We start from the raw sequence: 16,783 nt of genomic DNA, 5'->3' as shown, positions 1-16,783 counted from the left end.
GCAAGGGAGTCATTAATCACGAGATAAGGTACTACTTGAGGGAGTGCCTCATGACTACCCAACATCTCATAAATTAACATTTGAGAAGATAAGGAATTCAATTAAGAAATATTTTCTAATGTAGAAAACAACTGTATACAATTTAAATTGTAACATTTATTCAACATCCTACTGGATGGAACATCTTAACTTTGTTTTAACAAAAACAAAAATCCACAACGACATTTCATTGTTGTTTCTGACTTTCAATGAGGAAGGCAATCAAGAGAAATGGAGAACATAATAAGCTATTCTAAAGTTGTCAACTTTTAATGTCAAAACAAATCTTCATTCAAAACAAAGTAGCCTACCTGGTGTGCAATAATACATAAACGATTATGCGTGTCGTTAGCGGCTGGTATCAAGAGGTTGCTCAGCGATAAAGTGACACGGCGCTTCCGTAGATTGTGCGGGATAAAATGACTGTATGGGCGACTCCCTTCTGCACCAGGTACAGGTAACTGCCAAAATAAAGGAAACATCAACAAACATCGTCTTAATAGATCGTTAGGCCATCATGGATGGCTACGTTTAGACAGCCCAGTTCTGATATTTTTCCAAGTAACATAATCACAAAATATGTTTTTCAAACCTGATCTGATTGGTCAAAATGTGTGAAATAAAGATCAGAATTGGGCTGCCGATGACCCAACAGCTTCAATGCACATTGGCATACATTCTACAAGCGTCTGGAACTATATTGGAGGGATGCTACACCATTCTTCCACAATTTGGTGTTTTGTTGATGGTGGAGGAAAACGCTTTCTCCACCATCAATTCTGGAGGAAAACGCTCCAGAATCTCCCATAAGTGTTTAATTGGGTTGAGATCTGGTGACTGAGACGGCTATCCACAGTAAAAAAAAAATATATATAGTATTCCAATAAAACTATTCTATTAGGATCCAGAAGAAAGATCTATCAGATCAGATTGTATCTTTTAGGAGTCCAATAGGACTGGTTCCAAAATCTGATCGGATTTTCTTTTGGATTCAGGATTTTTTATTGGAATCCTATAGTGTAGTACCCCGTATAATCGGCATATTCAACAGCGTTTAAGAAATATATTACCTTCAACAGTGTTATCTTGTGATCAATCCATCAATGTTTTTGAATTATTGGTGTCGTCAAAAATGTTGCTAACGGGTTAGCAATTATAATGTTTGACATTTCAGTGAAAATACTACTAGGTCTACGATCAGCTTTTGATAAGCGTTTTAACAAAAAAATTGGTCCCGTATTATCGGCATACGGTCCGCAGTTATTGGCCACCTTACTATTTTGTTCAATTACAAGATATATCAGTTTAATTTTGTTCAAAAAAGAGACACCAACCCCGTATCCGAAATGTTTACTAGATATCTGGCTAGCCTTTCAGTAAAAAAATAAATGTCTTGCCCGTCAACTTTTCATTGCGTAGCCCGGTGCGCCTTTCTGTAGACTCTTAACAACGGTTCTTCACCAACATTTTCTTCAGTGTTGTAAACAAACAATGTCTCATTATTTGTTTTACAGATGAATCTTATGTAGATAAAAGTAGATAACAGTTTAATACTAACATATGAGTATGAAAAATTTAGGTAAAAAGTTTGATATTAAATGGTGCGGTCTGTCGCGCAGTCGAATTTTACAATATACAGCGTGTCCCACAAAATGTGTGTATATATAAAATATATTACTGAAAACTCTCAAAACCTAACTTACAGAAATTGCAATGAAAATCGGTGGTCAGCTAGCTAGAAGGGTGTATTTATTCGTAAGACGTACCGTTATTTTCCAGGTCATTTAAATGTTGAGATCGAATTGATTTAATCCAACCGCTAGTGTCCGAAGTGAGTTTTTTTTTTACTAGGGTAAAATGTTTTTTTTTATGGGAATCAGAGTTATGTTATAGTTTTTTTTCCAGCAGGACATATAGATATAGAGACGGATACAGAAAGTGGTTAATTAATGGCACAGACAATTGGCTGAGCTTTGGCTCAAACAGCGGTCACCGAGGGGGCATATCTGTTCCGGAGCCAGGAGTTTAGACCACTACACCAGAATCCACCACACTGCTGTGATTTTTCTATTAGATTATTGTATATACAATCCAATAGGATACGCATAATCCTATTGGATTTGAATTGCATCCTTGTATTGGAATCCTATAGGAGTTTAATGTCCGTGTGCGTGTACGTGTTTGTGTACGTGTGTGCAAGCGAGAGAGAGAGAGAGAGAGACCAAAACATGGATGCAGAGCAGAATTAGGCCGATACCAGCTAATTATCAAAATACAGATGTGTCATGTAAACAAGATTATTAGGGAAATCGTTATTATTGCAAAGCATGTAAACGTTTAAATCAAACTACTACATTCACGTGAATTGTATTATTGCGCGCATACTCAGTACCGGTGTTGAGCCGAAAGTCTACCCCTGCCAGAATTCTCCCTCCCTTCGGGTGAACGCGCACACACGCAATTCTTCATTGCTGCGACTTGCTTGCTAGTTAAGATTTCAGAAGTAATGTCTGCAGTTTAGGTTTTGCTATTTGTTTGAAGTGTATTAGTCTATAAATATATCTCTTTTCCATAATTTGTCATCTCTCCCATGTCTTATTCGACTAGTAGTTGTTCTGAAATGTTTATTGCTTGCTAACATTTTACTCCCTCCTCTATGTTTAATATAACATACATACATTAATTATTCATTTCGGATGCCTACGTGAAGTATTTGACTCTCGTTGAAAGTATTTGACTCTCGTAACAAAATTAAGGAAATTAGAAGGGGGGGCGAAATCCACCCCCCTTAAATCTTGGGACTGCAAGGCCTGGCACACTTCAGAATCATTTTGGTGATCTATCATGCCCTCTGATGTGTACCACAGGAAGTATTAGACTCTAGTCACAAAAGGAAGTGGTTATTTCAGCAATAATAGTTTTCAGAGCCCTGTACTGTTCCCTCAATCCCCCATCCCATCTGCTTTTTCCTCTTATGACTTTTCCTACATTTTTTAAAACTCTTTTTCTGTTTTAGTTATGAAGAATGTAGGTACAGTAGTAAAAATCCAATAATAATAAATAAAAAAGTTGTACTCTGGGTGAAAAAGAAAGTTCAAATATATAAGTCAACATGAGTGCATATCCATAATCACAGTAAACTGTTATAATAATATAAAAAAATACAAATAAAATAAATCAATGTATAATAATATAATAAACAAAACTATGACTGAATGTGCCTCCATGAAGAATCCCTTCCCCAATCGGTCCCTTCGCCCTCAATAGGACACCCCAAGCACGTTCACCATCTCCATCAACCCTCAATAGGACAACCCCAGCACCTTCACCATCCCCATCAACCCTCAATAGGACACCCCCAGCACCTTCACCATACCCATCAACCCGCAATAGGACACCCCCAGCACCTTCACCATACCCATCAACCCTCAATAGGACACCCTCAGCACCTTCACCATCAACCTCCCCCACAAAACACAATAATGATAAAATAATATATATATATATTTTTACACACACACACACACACACACACACACACACACACACACACACACACACACACACACACACACACACACACACACACACACACACACACACACACACACACACACACACACACAGCGATGCCCCCAAGATGCTAAGTCAGAGCCTTGTCAGCTCCATATTTGACTACTTCAACTCACACCCTGCTGGACTCCCTGCATTCTCAGATTCCCCTCCACTGATTTGCACCCTGGACGGGCTCCCTATTGCAGCTCACATTATGTTCAGGATTTTAATTCTAGCCTACAGGGCCAGAAAATGACCAGCTCCTTAATACCTCTCGGCCTGGATAAAGTGATGTACTGTTGTTCTTTCTCTGTGATCTACAATTGTGTCATTCTTGAAGTTGCCTTCTCTTTAAGGATTCAGTGGACATTCACCAAGACTTCGCTGTGTACTGTTGCCTAATTGGTTGAATGAGTTGAGCTGCAGGCATCATAACTGCACAGTCTCTTGCTGTTTGTAAACGCTGATTCAAAAAGCACTTTGATACTGATTTACTTTTGTACTAGGAATACCTGTTGCTGTCACGGTTGTGTGGAGAGACGAACCAAGGCGCAGCGTGATTAAAGTTCCACATATTTATTTACGCGAAACTTCCAAACAAAAAGAAACAAACAACGAACCGTGACATCAGAGGTGCCAGATGCACTAACTCAAAACAAGATCCCACAAATCACAGTGGGGGAAATAGCTGCCTAAATATGATTCCCAATCAGAGACAATGATAAACAGCTGCCTCTGATTGGGAACCATACCAGGCCAACATAGAAATAAAACAACCTAGATTACCCACCCTAGTCACACCCCGACCTAACCAAAATAGAGAATAAAAAGGCTCTCTATGGTCAGGGTGTGACAGTACCCCCCCAAGGTGCGGATTCCGGCTGCAAAACCTGACTCTATAGGGGAAGGTCCGGGTGGGCATCTAGCGTCGGTGGCGGCTCTGGTGCGGGACGAAGAACCCGCTCATCCCGCGGATCCAGCATCGGTGGCGGCTCTGGCGCTGGACTTTGCCCCCGCCCAGACCACGGGTCCGGCCATGGAGCTGGGTAGAACGCCGTGCCCGGACTGGACCTCGGCGCAGAGGAGGACCCCAGGCCATGGAGCTGGGTAGAACGCCGTGCCCGGACTGGACCTCGGCGCAGAGGAGGACCCCAGGCCATGGAGCTGGGTAGAACGCCGTGCCCGGACTGGACCTCGGCGCAGAGGAGGACCCCAGGCCATGGAGCTGGGTTGAACGCCGTGCCTGGACTTGACCTCGGCGCAGAGGAAGGCTCCTGCCATGGAGCGGGACTGGACGCCGTGCCTGGACCGGGCTACGGCGCAGAGGAAGGCTCCGGCCTTGGAGCGGGACTGGACGCTGTGCCTGGACCTCGGCGCAGAGGAAGGCTCCGGCCTTGGAGCGGGACTGGATGCCGTGCCTGGACTGGACATCGGCGCAGAGGAAGGCTCCTGCCATGGAGCGGGACTGGACGCTGTGCCTGGACATCGGCGCAGAGGAAGGCTCCTGCCATGGAGCGGGACTGAACGCCATGCCTGGACTGGGCACCGGCGCAGAGGGAGTCTCCTGCCATGGAGCAGGAATGGACGCCGTGCCTGGACTGGGCACCGGCGCAGAGGGAGTCTCCTGCCATGGAGCGGGACTGGACGCCGTGCCGTGCCTGGACTGGGCACCGGCGCAGAGGGAGTCTCCTGCCATGGAGCGTGACTGGACGGCGTGCCTGGACTGGGCACCGGCGCAGAGAGAGTCTCCTGCCATGGAGCGGGACTGGACGCCGTGCCTGGACTGGGCACCGGTGCAGAGGGAGTCTCCTGCCATGGAGCGGGACTGGACGCCGTGCCTGGACTGGGCACCGGCGCAGAGGGAGTCTCCTGCCATGGAGCGGGACTGGACAGCATGCCTGGAAGCTCCGGAACGTTGACCGTCGCAGGAAGTTCCGGACTGTGGACCGTCGTAGGAGGTTCCGGACTGTGAACCATCGCCGAAAGCTCTGGACTGTGAACCGTCGCCGGAAGCTCTGGACTGTGAACCGTAGCCGGAAGCTCTGGACTGTGAACCGTAGCCGGAAGCTCTGGACTGTGAACCGTAGCCGGAAGCTCTGGACTGTGAACCGTAGCCGGAAGCTCTGGACTGTGAACCGTAGCCGGAAGCTCTGGACTGTGAACCGTCGCCGAAAGCTCTGGACTGTGGACTGTCGCCGGAAGCCTGGTGCGTGGAGCCGGCACAGGTGGCGCCGGACCGGTGACACCCACTTCAGGGTGAGTGCGGGGAGCAGGCACAGGACGTACCAGACTGGGGAGGCACACTGGAGACCTGGTGCGTGGAGCCGGCGCAGATGGTACCGGGCTGAGATGGTGCTCCTCAGCACGCCTGCGCTGCAGCATACTCCTTGCCAAAATCTCTCTCCGATATCTCTCATTACCTTCCTCTATCGACTCTCACACAGGCTCTGGCACTCTCCGCTGCTTGACCGCTAGCTCCGCCGACCACCCATCGTGCCCCCCCGCTCCCCCCCCAAAAAATCTTGGGGTTGTCCTTGGGCTTTCTGTGGGTGCGAACCCTGGCGTCGTCGCGGTCCTCCCTTTTTTCCTTCCGTCTGCCTCCAAGGAAGGATTTCACATCCTCTCAAGTCCAAAACCTCCTCACCTCATGTTCACGCTGCTCGGTCCTTTGTTGGTGGGATCTTCTGTCACGGTTGTGCGGAGAAACGGACCAAGGCGCAGCGTGATTAAAGTTCCACATATTTATTTACGCAAAACTTCCAGTGCCAGATGCACTAACTCAAAACAAGATCCCACAAAACACAGTGGGGCTGCCTAAATATGATCCCCAATCAGAGACAACGATAAACAGCTGCCTCTGATTGGGAACCATACCAGGCCAACATAGAAATAAAACAACCTAGATTACCCACCCTAGTCACACCCCGACCTAACCAAAATAGAGAATAAAAAGGCTCTCTATGGTCAGGGCGTGACAGTTGCTCTATGTTTATAATAAAAACAGTGTTTGTTGTGCTTTACTCTAGCATTGAACAGGTGAGGTAGCCACACTTCTATGAAAAACATACTGTATATTATCTGCATCTCAGTTGTGGATTATAAAGATTGTAATGATACGCTTGTATTTACATGTGTTATTGTGTGATAGTATTTGTGTATTATCTTTATTTGCTTAAACATTACAAAATGCTTCTAAAATAAAATGTTTGCTTCTTTATACTCTAATTTTACTTTCTGTGGCACACACTACTGGTCAACATGAGCTACCAAAATGATTATGAAGTGTGCCAGGCCTTGCAGTCCCAAGATAGAAGGGGGGGGAGAATTTCGTCAGGCAAGAAAATGGCCTTGTCAAACCCCCCAACTCCCTTCTAATTTCCAGAATTGTCACTAGAGTCAAATACTTTCTGGTGCACACATCAGAGTCAAATACTTTCTATAGAACCAACTTCACGTCAGGATAGGCAACTGAAATGAATAATTAATGTATGTGTGTTATATTAAACAGAGGAGGGAGTAAAATGTAGGCAAGCAATAAACATTTCAGAACAACTACTAGTCGAATAAGACATGGGAGAGATGAATTTTGGCAGAGATTTATTTATTGACTAATTCACTTGAAACAAATAGGCAAACTGAAAACTGGATAACTAGTGAAATCTCAACTAGGAAGCAAGTCGCAGCAATGAAGAATTGAGTTTGTACGCATTCACCCGAAGGGGGGGAGATTTTCAGCACAACACCTGTAGGGTTCCTATTGGTCAGTTACCCCGCTGCCTGCCCGCAGCATTTCCGATCGTATTGATGTATTTGAGACCACTCCACTAATTCCGCTTCAGCCACTACCACGAGCCCGCCCTCCCCTATTAAAGGTGACACACACACACTCAATTCTACACAAACACACACCTTTGAACTCATGACCCAAACTCTACATTACATGGAAAGGTCCAAACCGGCGTTGTCCTACTTCACAGCATCTGTAACATGTTGCTCAATTAATGCTTTCACTCACATCGTTTACTAGTGCTTACAATGGTTGAGTACATCACCCACTTTTGGGTCCTAGAAATACTATAAGTATTGCCTTCTGAGAGAAAAGGTCAACGTTGTTTCACAACAGGATGAGAAGCTAAACCATCTTACAAAACATTTGATCAATATTTAGATGCAACCCTACAGAAAACTAAAAAGGATTGATTCATTTGACGAAGTGAAGTCAAATCATTTATTTTCTATACAAAATAGGAGCCATTTCACTCCATTTAAACATGCAAAAATTATATTTGAATTTATATGGAAAAAAATGTAATTTTGACAAATTTCAATATTGAAAAGAAAATAGCTGATTGGTATCAAAAGTGGTAAAAGATTAAACACTCAAACAGTTCAGTGGTCACCATGAGAGCAGTCTTCTTTAGATCTTTCTCTTCTCTCTATTGCTTCCTGGCAGAATAAGACACTCTGTCTCTCCAGCTCTGTTCTCCTCCCTGTCCCTGGCCTGTCTGTCTGACCAGAGGTGTGCATCTCTGTGTGTGCAAAGGGTATCCAATCTCTCTGTTCAACGCTGTTACTGTCCGTTCCTCTAGAACGTACCTGCCTGGTAGGTGGCACCAGCCTGCCCTATGCAGCACCCGGGTCCTGTCTATGGAACGAAAGCCCGGTTCTGAAGCAGGACTGGGTTTGAGTTCTGAGATCAGATTTCTGATGTCACTCTGTGGCCCGAACACTGTGGTCTGGAAGGCAGACCAGGTCCTGGGAGAAGAAGACCGTCGGTTCCGCCTGTTGTTGTGGTTCTGGTACTCCACTGGTTCTGGTTTCAATTCTGGCTGTGTATTGCGGGACTTGTTGGATGGGGCTGACAGGGATCTGTTTACGGAAGGGTCCAGAGGGGTGTGTGTGGTGCCCCTGTACCAGGCCAGGTGGGAGTGGAGGGGTGCAGCTGTATTGGGTCTGGTCCCACTGCTTAGTCTCCTAGTGGAGAGGTGGGAGAGGGGTCTGGACCTGGGGACCTGAGGGGTCAGAGGTCTCCTGGATTCTGTGTTTAAAACCCTAAAAGGACAAAGTTAAACTCTGTTAGGTCCAATGACCTGTAACTTTCTCTTAGATCCTATGAATATACAAGAAGAAAATGTTAGCATTTTATTTTGTGTAGGAGCTGAAGACGGCTTACTGTTGTAAGTCCCTGGTCAGTGTGTGATCAGACCCCAGGAAGTAGATATACAGGTCCAGAGCTCTCTGCAGCAGTTCAACAGCCTCTCTACTCTCTGTCTTACCGGAGCCATGAAATATCTGCCTGCCTGCCATGACACACACAAGCTCAACATATCACACTCTGCGTAGTTGCTAACAGTCGAGAAAAAAAGTGTAAGAATGATTGAGAGTTGTGGTGCTTCTGTTTGAAAAATGAAACAATTACCAAGTTTGACCAAGGTGCCTGCGAGGCTGCATCCCTTTGCCTGAAGACACGGCGATGCGGGGGAACAAAGCTTCATGTCCTGGTCTTTGACGTGCACCGTGTGTTGATACAGCTCCACTGCTAGCCTCTGCCTCAACCTGAACACGTCACATCTTCACCACACTGTGACATTCATATACTGTGACTGACTGAGTAAACTACTGAGGATCGGATGGGAGGAGGAAGAGAAAGAAGAGGGAGAACAATGACAGAGAAGAAACTACTGAGGAGGCAATGGAGGACACAATTAATGACGAAAAAGAGGAGAAGAAAAACCAGAAGAACACTAGAAGAGTAGTCTCACCCTGCTGTGTCAGCGCAGGTGTCGGCCAAGATGTCTGCCAGGCATTCCTCCACCTCCACCACTAGAGGGTGCTCTTTACCATACCAGCGCCTTCTGGTCTCCAAGGCAACCTGGAGGTGCTTCTCAGCACCATGTGGGTCTTGCAGGCTGAGTCTGTCACATATACATTTTTTAAAAATCATGACATTAATCTAAGCTTGCCTAAATTGAGACATACAGTACCAAAAGTCATTCACATGTGTTTAGGTCTAACAACAGCAAAAGACATAGAAACCCCTGTAGATGAACCTATGAAGTATAGAAGTGTCACGCATGAGACTATACCTATTTATGCTATTTAATACACACCTGTGTATCCCACAGAGCAGTGATACAGTGGCCTGAGCACACAGGTGGAGTTTGTGGTGTCCCATATTGATGATGTCACTGAGTATCTGAGAGGCCTCAATGGTTTGGACGTCTGCAAACAGCAGCTGGCAGAGCACACAAAGCAACTGACCTGATAGGGGTGAAACATGAAATACATATCATTTCAGCACACTAAAATAATTTACTTACTTTGTGAATGAAACAATACATCATCAGGTTGATTATTTAAAAACATGAGACCCATAGTGCACCAACTCCCTGGACCCTTTCCAACAGTGATCCTCTCATGTCTCTCAAGGCAGGTAGCGGTGAGAGTCTGGGCGGTCACCAGAGCTGATCTACAGTATGTCTCTGCCTCTCTGTGCTGGTCTGTCTCCACATAGAGCTCAGCCAAAGTCTGCCGTACTGTCAGCAGTAACATCACACTCTCCCCGTCTCTGTCCTGCTCACCAGCCTGAAATGACAGGAAATTGGGAAGCAGAGCGATCATTTCAGCAGGCTGTATGAAAGCCTTTCATAATTGAGTGTGAGTCTATACACTAAGAACATAAAATTGTATTAATAGAGAAATTACAGTGTTAAAGCAAAGTCTTAGCATCGTGGCTAGGATTTAAAGGGACAATCCACTCAAAACTATCTTCTTGTATTTTTTAAATTAGTCCACTGTTGATATAGTCCCGAAATGTTTTGCATGTCAGCAGTTAAGTTTTATTTTGCATCATCATGATGATGATAGCCAGTAGCCAGTATCGACAGTGGACTAATGAAAACTAAAGAAAATAAACGAAAGAAAATAAAGTTTCCCTTTAAGAGTGAGTGGTGGGTCTAACTAACCTGTGTGAGGTTGTTCTCAGCCTGCAGTAGGATCTGCTCTGCTTCCCCCTTCCTGTTCAGACAGAGCAGCAACTCAGAGACCAACAACTCCACTCTCCCTTTCACACCTGGATCCCACTGACAACCATCTTCTACAGGTGGGGAACAAACAACAAAAACAGTCATAATCATCACTGGTCACATAGGATCACTGATGATGACTGGTAGCACATCACTAAGACATCCTCAATAATCAATTTGTTATCAGTGATGAATAATTATCTTTGCCGTTACTTTGGGACTCAGTCATGAAGGCCATGTTGCTGTGTACCTCTCTCTGCTCTGGATTGAATGGAGACAATAGCTACATTACTTACGGATGGTATATCTACAGTTTTAGGACGTTATAACTGATCGCCACTGAATGGTTGTTGAAATATGTAACCATGATGATTTTACCTGTATGTGTAGCAGGAGGGAATGCCCATCGCCCTGATTGGATAAAAGTAGGAGGTTGGCTTCCCTTACCCAGCAGGCTCTGGTACGAGGTGTTGGGGTCATAACCTCTGAGGATCAGGACAGTCCAGTACCTGACAACATCCATTCTCAGCTGAGGAGACTGGCTCCAAGTTGTAGAGAGGTGCTCTACAGTCCTAGGGTCAGATAGTATGTGGATACCGTTATGTAAATAAATGATGGATAAACATGTGAATCTGTAATCTGATAAAAAAGGCTCACCCAGTTTTAAAGTGTTAAATTAAATATATGATGACAGTTAATCTGTGGCTAAACTATTTTACCCAACAGTAACTGTGTGTGCCCCTAGTGTCCTTATGTGTGAAGTATATGTCCATGCTCTTACTGTGGATCTATGAAGAAGGTGTGTAGCTCCCTCCAGGCCTCACTCTGCTCCAGGTGCCAGGGGAGCTCTTCCAGGATCTGAGGCCAGCTACAGAGCTCCCTGCCCTGCCTCTGGAAGAACTGGGCCAGGCTGAGATGGTAGCCCCGTCTGGTCCTCCTCAAGCCCCCTGAACCTTTACCGGGACGGACCCCTACAGATCAAAAAGTAGAAGTCTAAGGAGAAGTGGAAATGAAATGATTGGTCAGTTGGACTCCTTAGTGCAGAAGAGTTCCACTTACATGCAGATACTTCACTTTCATTGTTAGACAAAGATGATCAACCAAGTAAAAAGCACCACCATGTTGGAAGGACCAACAAATGAAGGCCATTGTAAAATGTCCATTCTATGCTTTCTATTTCTATGTTTGTAACTTCCGCTCCCATCTGCCACTCACTCAGCAGGAGGAGGTCCATGGCTTGGCCCATTGATTGATGGGTGAGGCTCAGTGTTCCATTGGGTCTCTCCTGTACCCAGGGCCCAGCAGCAGTGCGGAACCGGGCCCACTCCAGAGGTAGAACCCGTATGGACCCAGGATAACCAAGAACCTCCAGCAGGACCAGGACCTGCTCCTCAGTCAGCCCAGCATGGGAGAGGTGAACCAGGCATAGAGTGTCCCATACCCAGCCTCTGAGATCTGGAGAGAAGGAAGCAGTAAGGTTAGATACAACAATTCATCATAGAGTGCCACAGCTAACAATGTTAATTCTTCACCCTTATTGATAAAACATTAGTGGTTATTCTTGCTGTACGGCACTTTAAAAAAAAAATCACAACTGAATAACTAGAGAGGGTAAAGATGATCCCACCTATCTTGGACACCTGAGAACTAGGCCCTCCCGTTCCTTTGGCTTGACTGGCCGTACCCTCACTGACCCCACCATAGTCATTGATCCAGCGCTGAATCACCCTGGCCCACAGCTCCGCCATAGAATCCACTTCCACATACTCCTCTATCAACTCCTCCTCCTCCTCCTTTCCCCTCAGGATGCGGCACGTCTGCAGCTCACTAGCCACCACCGCCAGGAACAGCGGCAGGCGGCCCATTCCCGGCCTGGTAGTGGTTCCCAAGATGAATTGCAGTAGGGTCCTGTGCGGCTCCTGGCAGGGCAGGGTAAGGTGTTGGAGCAGGACGCTGCGGCGGACCCAGGGGTCTGACAGGCCGGGCCAGGGGAGGGTGTGAACGTCTGGGCGGAGGGTCAGCCTCTGGTAGGTGACGTCTGTGGAGGTCGCTGTGATGAGGATCTTACACTGGGGAGGCAGAGGGTCAGGGAGCCAGCATAGGTCCTTCACCTGTCAATGAATGAATAAACGTTATGAATTCATGTTCACTATATGAAATAATATGCTTTGTTTTTAGTCTTGATTTATTTGAATGCTATCAATATAAAATACACTGTACAAGAACCACCACTGGTAGTGCTCTGGGCAAAGTAAGGCATTACCTCCTGCATTGAGAGCCCGAGGGTCCCGGTAAGTCTGTCTAGTCCGTCCAGAACTAGAACACAGGGTCCCAGAGCAGCCGCAGCAGAGAAGGCCTGAACCACAACATGATCTGGCTTTACATGGTGCTGCAACCCCTCACTCCACTCAGCCTGGGGCCCTAGTACAGAGACACAATAACAACTCCTCACTCCAGTCAGCCTGGGGCCCTAGTACAGAGACACAATAACAACCTCTCACTCCACTCAGCCTGGGGCCCTAGTACAGAGACACAATAACAACCCCTCACTCCAGTCAGCCTGGGGCCCTAGTACAGAGACAGAATAACAACCCCTCACTCCAGTCAGCCTGGGGCCCTAGTACAGAGACAGAATAACAACCCCTCACTCCACTCAGCCTGGGGCCCTAGTACAGAGACACAATAACAACCCCTCACTCCACTCAGCCTGGGGCCCTAATACAGAGACAGAATAACAACCCCTCACTCCACTCAACCTGGGGCCCTAGTACAGAGACACAATAACAACCCCTCACTCCACTCAGCCCTAAAACAGAGACACAATAACAACCCCTCACTCCACTCAGACCTGGGGCCCTAGTACAGAGACACAATAACAACCCCTCACTCCACTCAGCCTGGGGCCCTAGTACAGAGACACAATAACAACCCCTCACTCCACTCAGCCTGGGTCCCTAGTACAGAGACACAATAACAACCCCTCACTCCACTCAGCCTGGGTCCCTAGTACAGAGACACAATAACAACCCCTCACTCCACTCAGCCTGGGGCCCTAAAACAGAGACACAATAACAACCCCTCACTCCAGTCAGCCTGGGGCCCTAATACAGAGACACAATAACAACCCCTCACTCCACTCAGCCTGGGGCCCTAATACAGAGACACAATAACAACCCCTCACTCCACTCAGCCTGGGGCCCTAATACAGAGACACAATAACAACCCCTCACTCCACTCAGCCTGGGGCCCTAATACAGAGACAGAATAACAACCCCTCACTCCACTCAGCCTGGGGGCAGAGACACAATAACAGCCCCTCACTCCACTCAACCTGGGCCCCTAATACAGAGACAGAATAACAACCCCTCACTCCACTCAGCCTGGGGCCCTAATACAGAGACAGAATAACAACCCCTCACTCCACTCAGCCTGGGGCCCTAGTACAGAGACAGAATAACAGTAAATGTGTAGCCTTAACAACGAGTTGAAGAGAAATACCACTCAAAAACGATATTTTGGTATTGGTTTCATTAGCACACTGTTGATACAGTCCCAAAATGTTTTGCACGTCATCAATCAAGTTTTTAAGATATAGAACTTTCAAAATATGTGTCACAGTTTGATTCGTGCACTAATTAAATAAATACCAAAATATTGTTTTTTTTGTAAAAAAAATATTTGAACAGTTTTCCTCCTGGGCTGCACTAAAAAATAAATAGTAAAAGCACTAATAGCCTCTGTCTATGGCCATCTGCCATGGCCATGTGTGTCACTGAACCACAATGCATCTACATGTATGACATGGTTGTTATATCTTCTAGTTTCTTTTTTGCTGTTTTATTGTATTACCATGTTGATTTGTTTATTGTTTGTTCTCAGGACACCATTGAGAATGAGACCCTGGTTTCAATTAGGTTCCCCTGAATAAATCAAATGTATATATCAAAAATAGAAATACCACACTAGTTACTTAGAAGAGTGAGATGAGAGGGAACCATCGGTTTGTCTCACTGGTCTAGACCAGACAAGTGGTATGACACTGTTGACCTTGTTTCTTTCTTAAGATCAAGGTCAGTGTTTGGTTTCTCACAAAGTAAAGACATCTTTTTTTTTTTTAAAGTCAGTATTGAAGTACATCTTATCTAGCAGTAAAGGTTATATTCACCGGAAAAGTAATTGAGTGTAAACAAATTTCTGAATAAAATGTCAAATTGGGAATACAACAGTGCTATAACGGGTTACATTTGGAATTGATGGGTTAGATGACAAAGAAGTGAATCGGTTGATGTCATTGTAGTCGTTTCTATCCCTCACAGACATAGGCAATAACACTCCGGAGTGTTTACCATAATGGGCCAGGCGTAGCTCAGTGGTGATGCGTCTCAGTACAGATCTGATATCCACACTGGAGCTGCTGATTCCACAGAAGTGAGGGATGGCCGGAATTCTAGGATTCTTCTTCCGGAACTCCTGAAGCCACCGGGCGGCCAGTGAAGACTTCCCACAACCCCTTTCACCACAGAGCAGAAAAATAGACCCCTCTGAAGCATGTTTGTCATAGGCTCTGAGGGCAAAAGGAAATAGGAAGGACAGTCAAAATATGTTTTCCATTGATAAAAAAAATATCTGAACACTATGAATGCATGACTCCATCTACTATTAAGTATGGCAAATCTCACAGTAATTCATCACTGATTCCAGCTTAATGTGGACACCAAAATTCTTACCCTGTTAACTTAATGGTTGAATTCCTTGAGGTTGCTAGACTCTGAGACGTGTCAGAATGAGTGAGAGAGGCAGTAAATGTGTTGAGTGCCTCCGTGACAGCAGTGGTCTGGGTGGAGGGGGCAAACCAGCGACACAGAGCCTGGACAGCACCTTCGTGATAACATCTATCAAGGGAGTCCAGGAGGCCTAAAGCGCAGGGGAGAAAGCACTGCTTTAGGGCTTGCAAGATCAGGCAGACCACTGAAAAACACAAATATGAACCAGACTGAGCTACGTTAGTCATCTTCGCCGTCTTTTCAAAGCTGGTTGAACTAAATGGAATTAAACAAAGTAGATGTAAACAGAACTAGCTCAACTAACAGAACTGAGCTGCACTGGTTCACTTACCTGAACAGGTTGGCTGCAGGTCCAGGGACCCATAGAGCTGTTCCATGAGGCACTTCCAGTCCCTCTTCACTAGGTCCCCCAGATCCTGCAGCGTTCTGAAGAACCTTACAGGTTGCAGGCTGTCCACTACCCTGTTCTTCAGCTCCCTGGCTCTGTGTCTCTCCTCCGCTGTCAGTTTGGAGAACACGCTCAGCAACGACCTCTGACCTTTATCTGTGTACCTGTCTTCATCCTCCTCTTCCCCATGGAAAGAGTAGTCTCTGAAGTAGAAGAAGCAGTGTCTGGTGTCACCCATCAGGGCTGCCTGGGTGATCTGCAGCTCTGTCAGGGAGCACTTCTGGTTCCTCCCTGTGAGGACCCAGGGGTAGCCTCCATCTGCTGCAACATGCAGGTTCCTCTCCACCACAGAGAGGGCTTCTCGTTCTGGACCAGCAGCTGGGAGAGGTGTGGGGTCCTGCTGCAGCCTGAAGGGGCCGTATCGGTGGCCCAGGAGGCAGAGGAAGGAGGAGGAGCGGGTGATAAGGTCTAGGCTGATCTTCAACTGCTGGGAGGAGAGGGAGGTACTATTGTCAGGGAGGTCAGAGGGACGATGGCTCTCCCGGTCAACCCACTGGGTGTCCAATGGTCTGAAGCAGGTGCCTCTGGCCTGGCAGAGGGCATCCAGGTGGGGGAAAACCTGTGTTCTCAGGTAGTGCCACTCCTGAGACAGATCTCCAGGTACGGAGCACAGCACGGGCTGGAGAGGAGCAGTAACAGGAGGGGCGGTGGAGTACGACCCTCCCCGGCCTCCCTCCTGTGGGTCCATCTCAGGCCGTTGTAGCTGTGATCTGCTGTGCCCGTCTGAACAAAATAATGAAAAACAAGCATATCGGGAATAATCATCAACTAGATATCTAGCCACAGTGTTTGGCAAGTACATGGTATTATTGGTGTAAATATTAGAGGTTGACCGATTAATTAGGGCCGATTTCAAGTTTTCATAACAATCAGTAATCGTCATTTTTGGATTCCGATTATGGCCGATTACATTGCATTTCACGAGTAAACTG

At 46.3% G+C, this 16,783-nt stretch overlaps 1 protein-coding gene across 1 annotated transcript; it reads right to left on the bottom strand.

Moving 5' to 3' along the window:
- Positions 1-8,030: 8,030 nt before the first annotated feature.
- LOC139392929 (putative tetratricopeptide repeat protein 41) lies at positions 8,031-16,653 on the bottom strand. The gene is made up of 16 exons (XM_071141250.1): positions 15,741-16,653; positions 15,347-15,533; positions 14,966-15,183; positions 12,883-13,040; positions 12,247-12,730; positions 11,835-12,074; positions 11,401-11,590; positions 10,998-11,191; positions 10,827-10,880; positions 10,560-10,690; positions 9,990-10,167; positions 9,705-9,855; positions 9,357-9,509; positions 9,014-9,150; positions 8,768-8,894; positions 8,031-8,646 (listed from the first exon to the last, which is right to left on the bottom strand). Exons 1-16 carry the CDS (start codon positions 16,651-16,653, stop codon positions 8,031-8,033), a joined length of 4,131 nt encoding a protein of 1,376 aa, XP_070997351.1.
- Positions 16,654-16,783: the final 130 nt, after the last annotated feature.

This window comes from Oncorhynchus clarkii, chromosome 33 (assembly GCF_045791955.1).
Source record: "Oncorhynchus clarkii lewisi isolate Uvic-CL-2024 chromosome 33, UVic_Ocla_1.0, whole genome shotgun sequence".
NCBI lineage: Eukaryota > Metazoa > Chordata > Actinopteri > Salmoniformes > Salmonidae > Oncorhynchus > Oncorhynchus clarkii.
The sequence above is the reverse complement of the archived record's forward strand: the minus strand, read 5'-3'. Positions and strand labels throughout refer to the sequence as shown.

Excerpts from the sequence above, each read along its gene's own strand:
- LOC139392929 (XM_071141250.1), bottom strand. The coding sequence starts at position 16,653 with ATGTACTTGCCAAACACTGTGGCTAGATATCTAGTTGATGATTATTCC. Across the intron at positions 15,184-15,346 it reads TCAACCATTAAGTTAACAGG|AGCCTATGACAAACATGCTT; the intron begins GTAAGAATTTTG and ends TTTTGCCCTCAG. Across the intron at positions 9,510-9,704 it reads CTGCTCTGTGGGATACACAG|ACTCAGCCTGCAAGACCCAC; the intron begins GTGTGTATTAAA and ends TATATGTGACAG.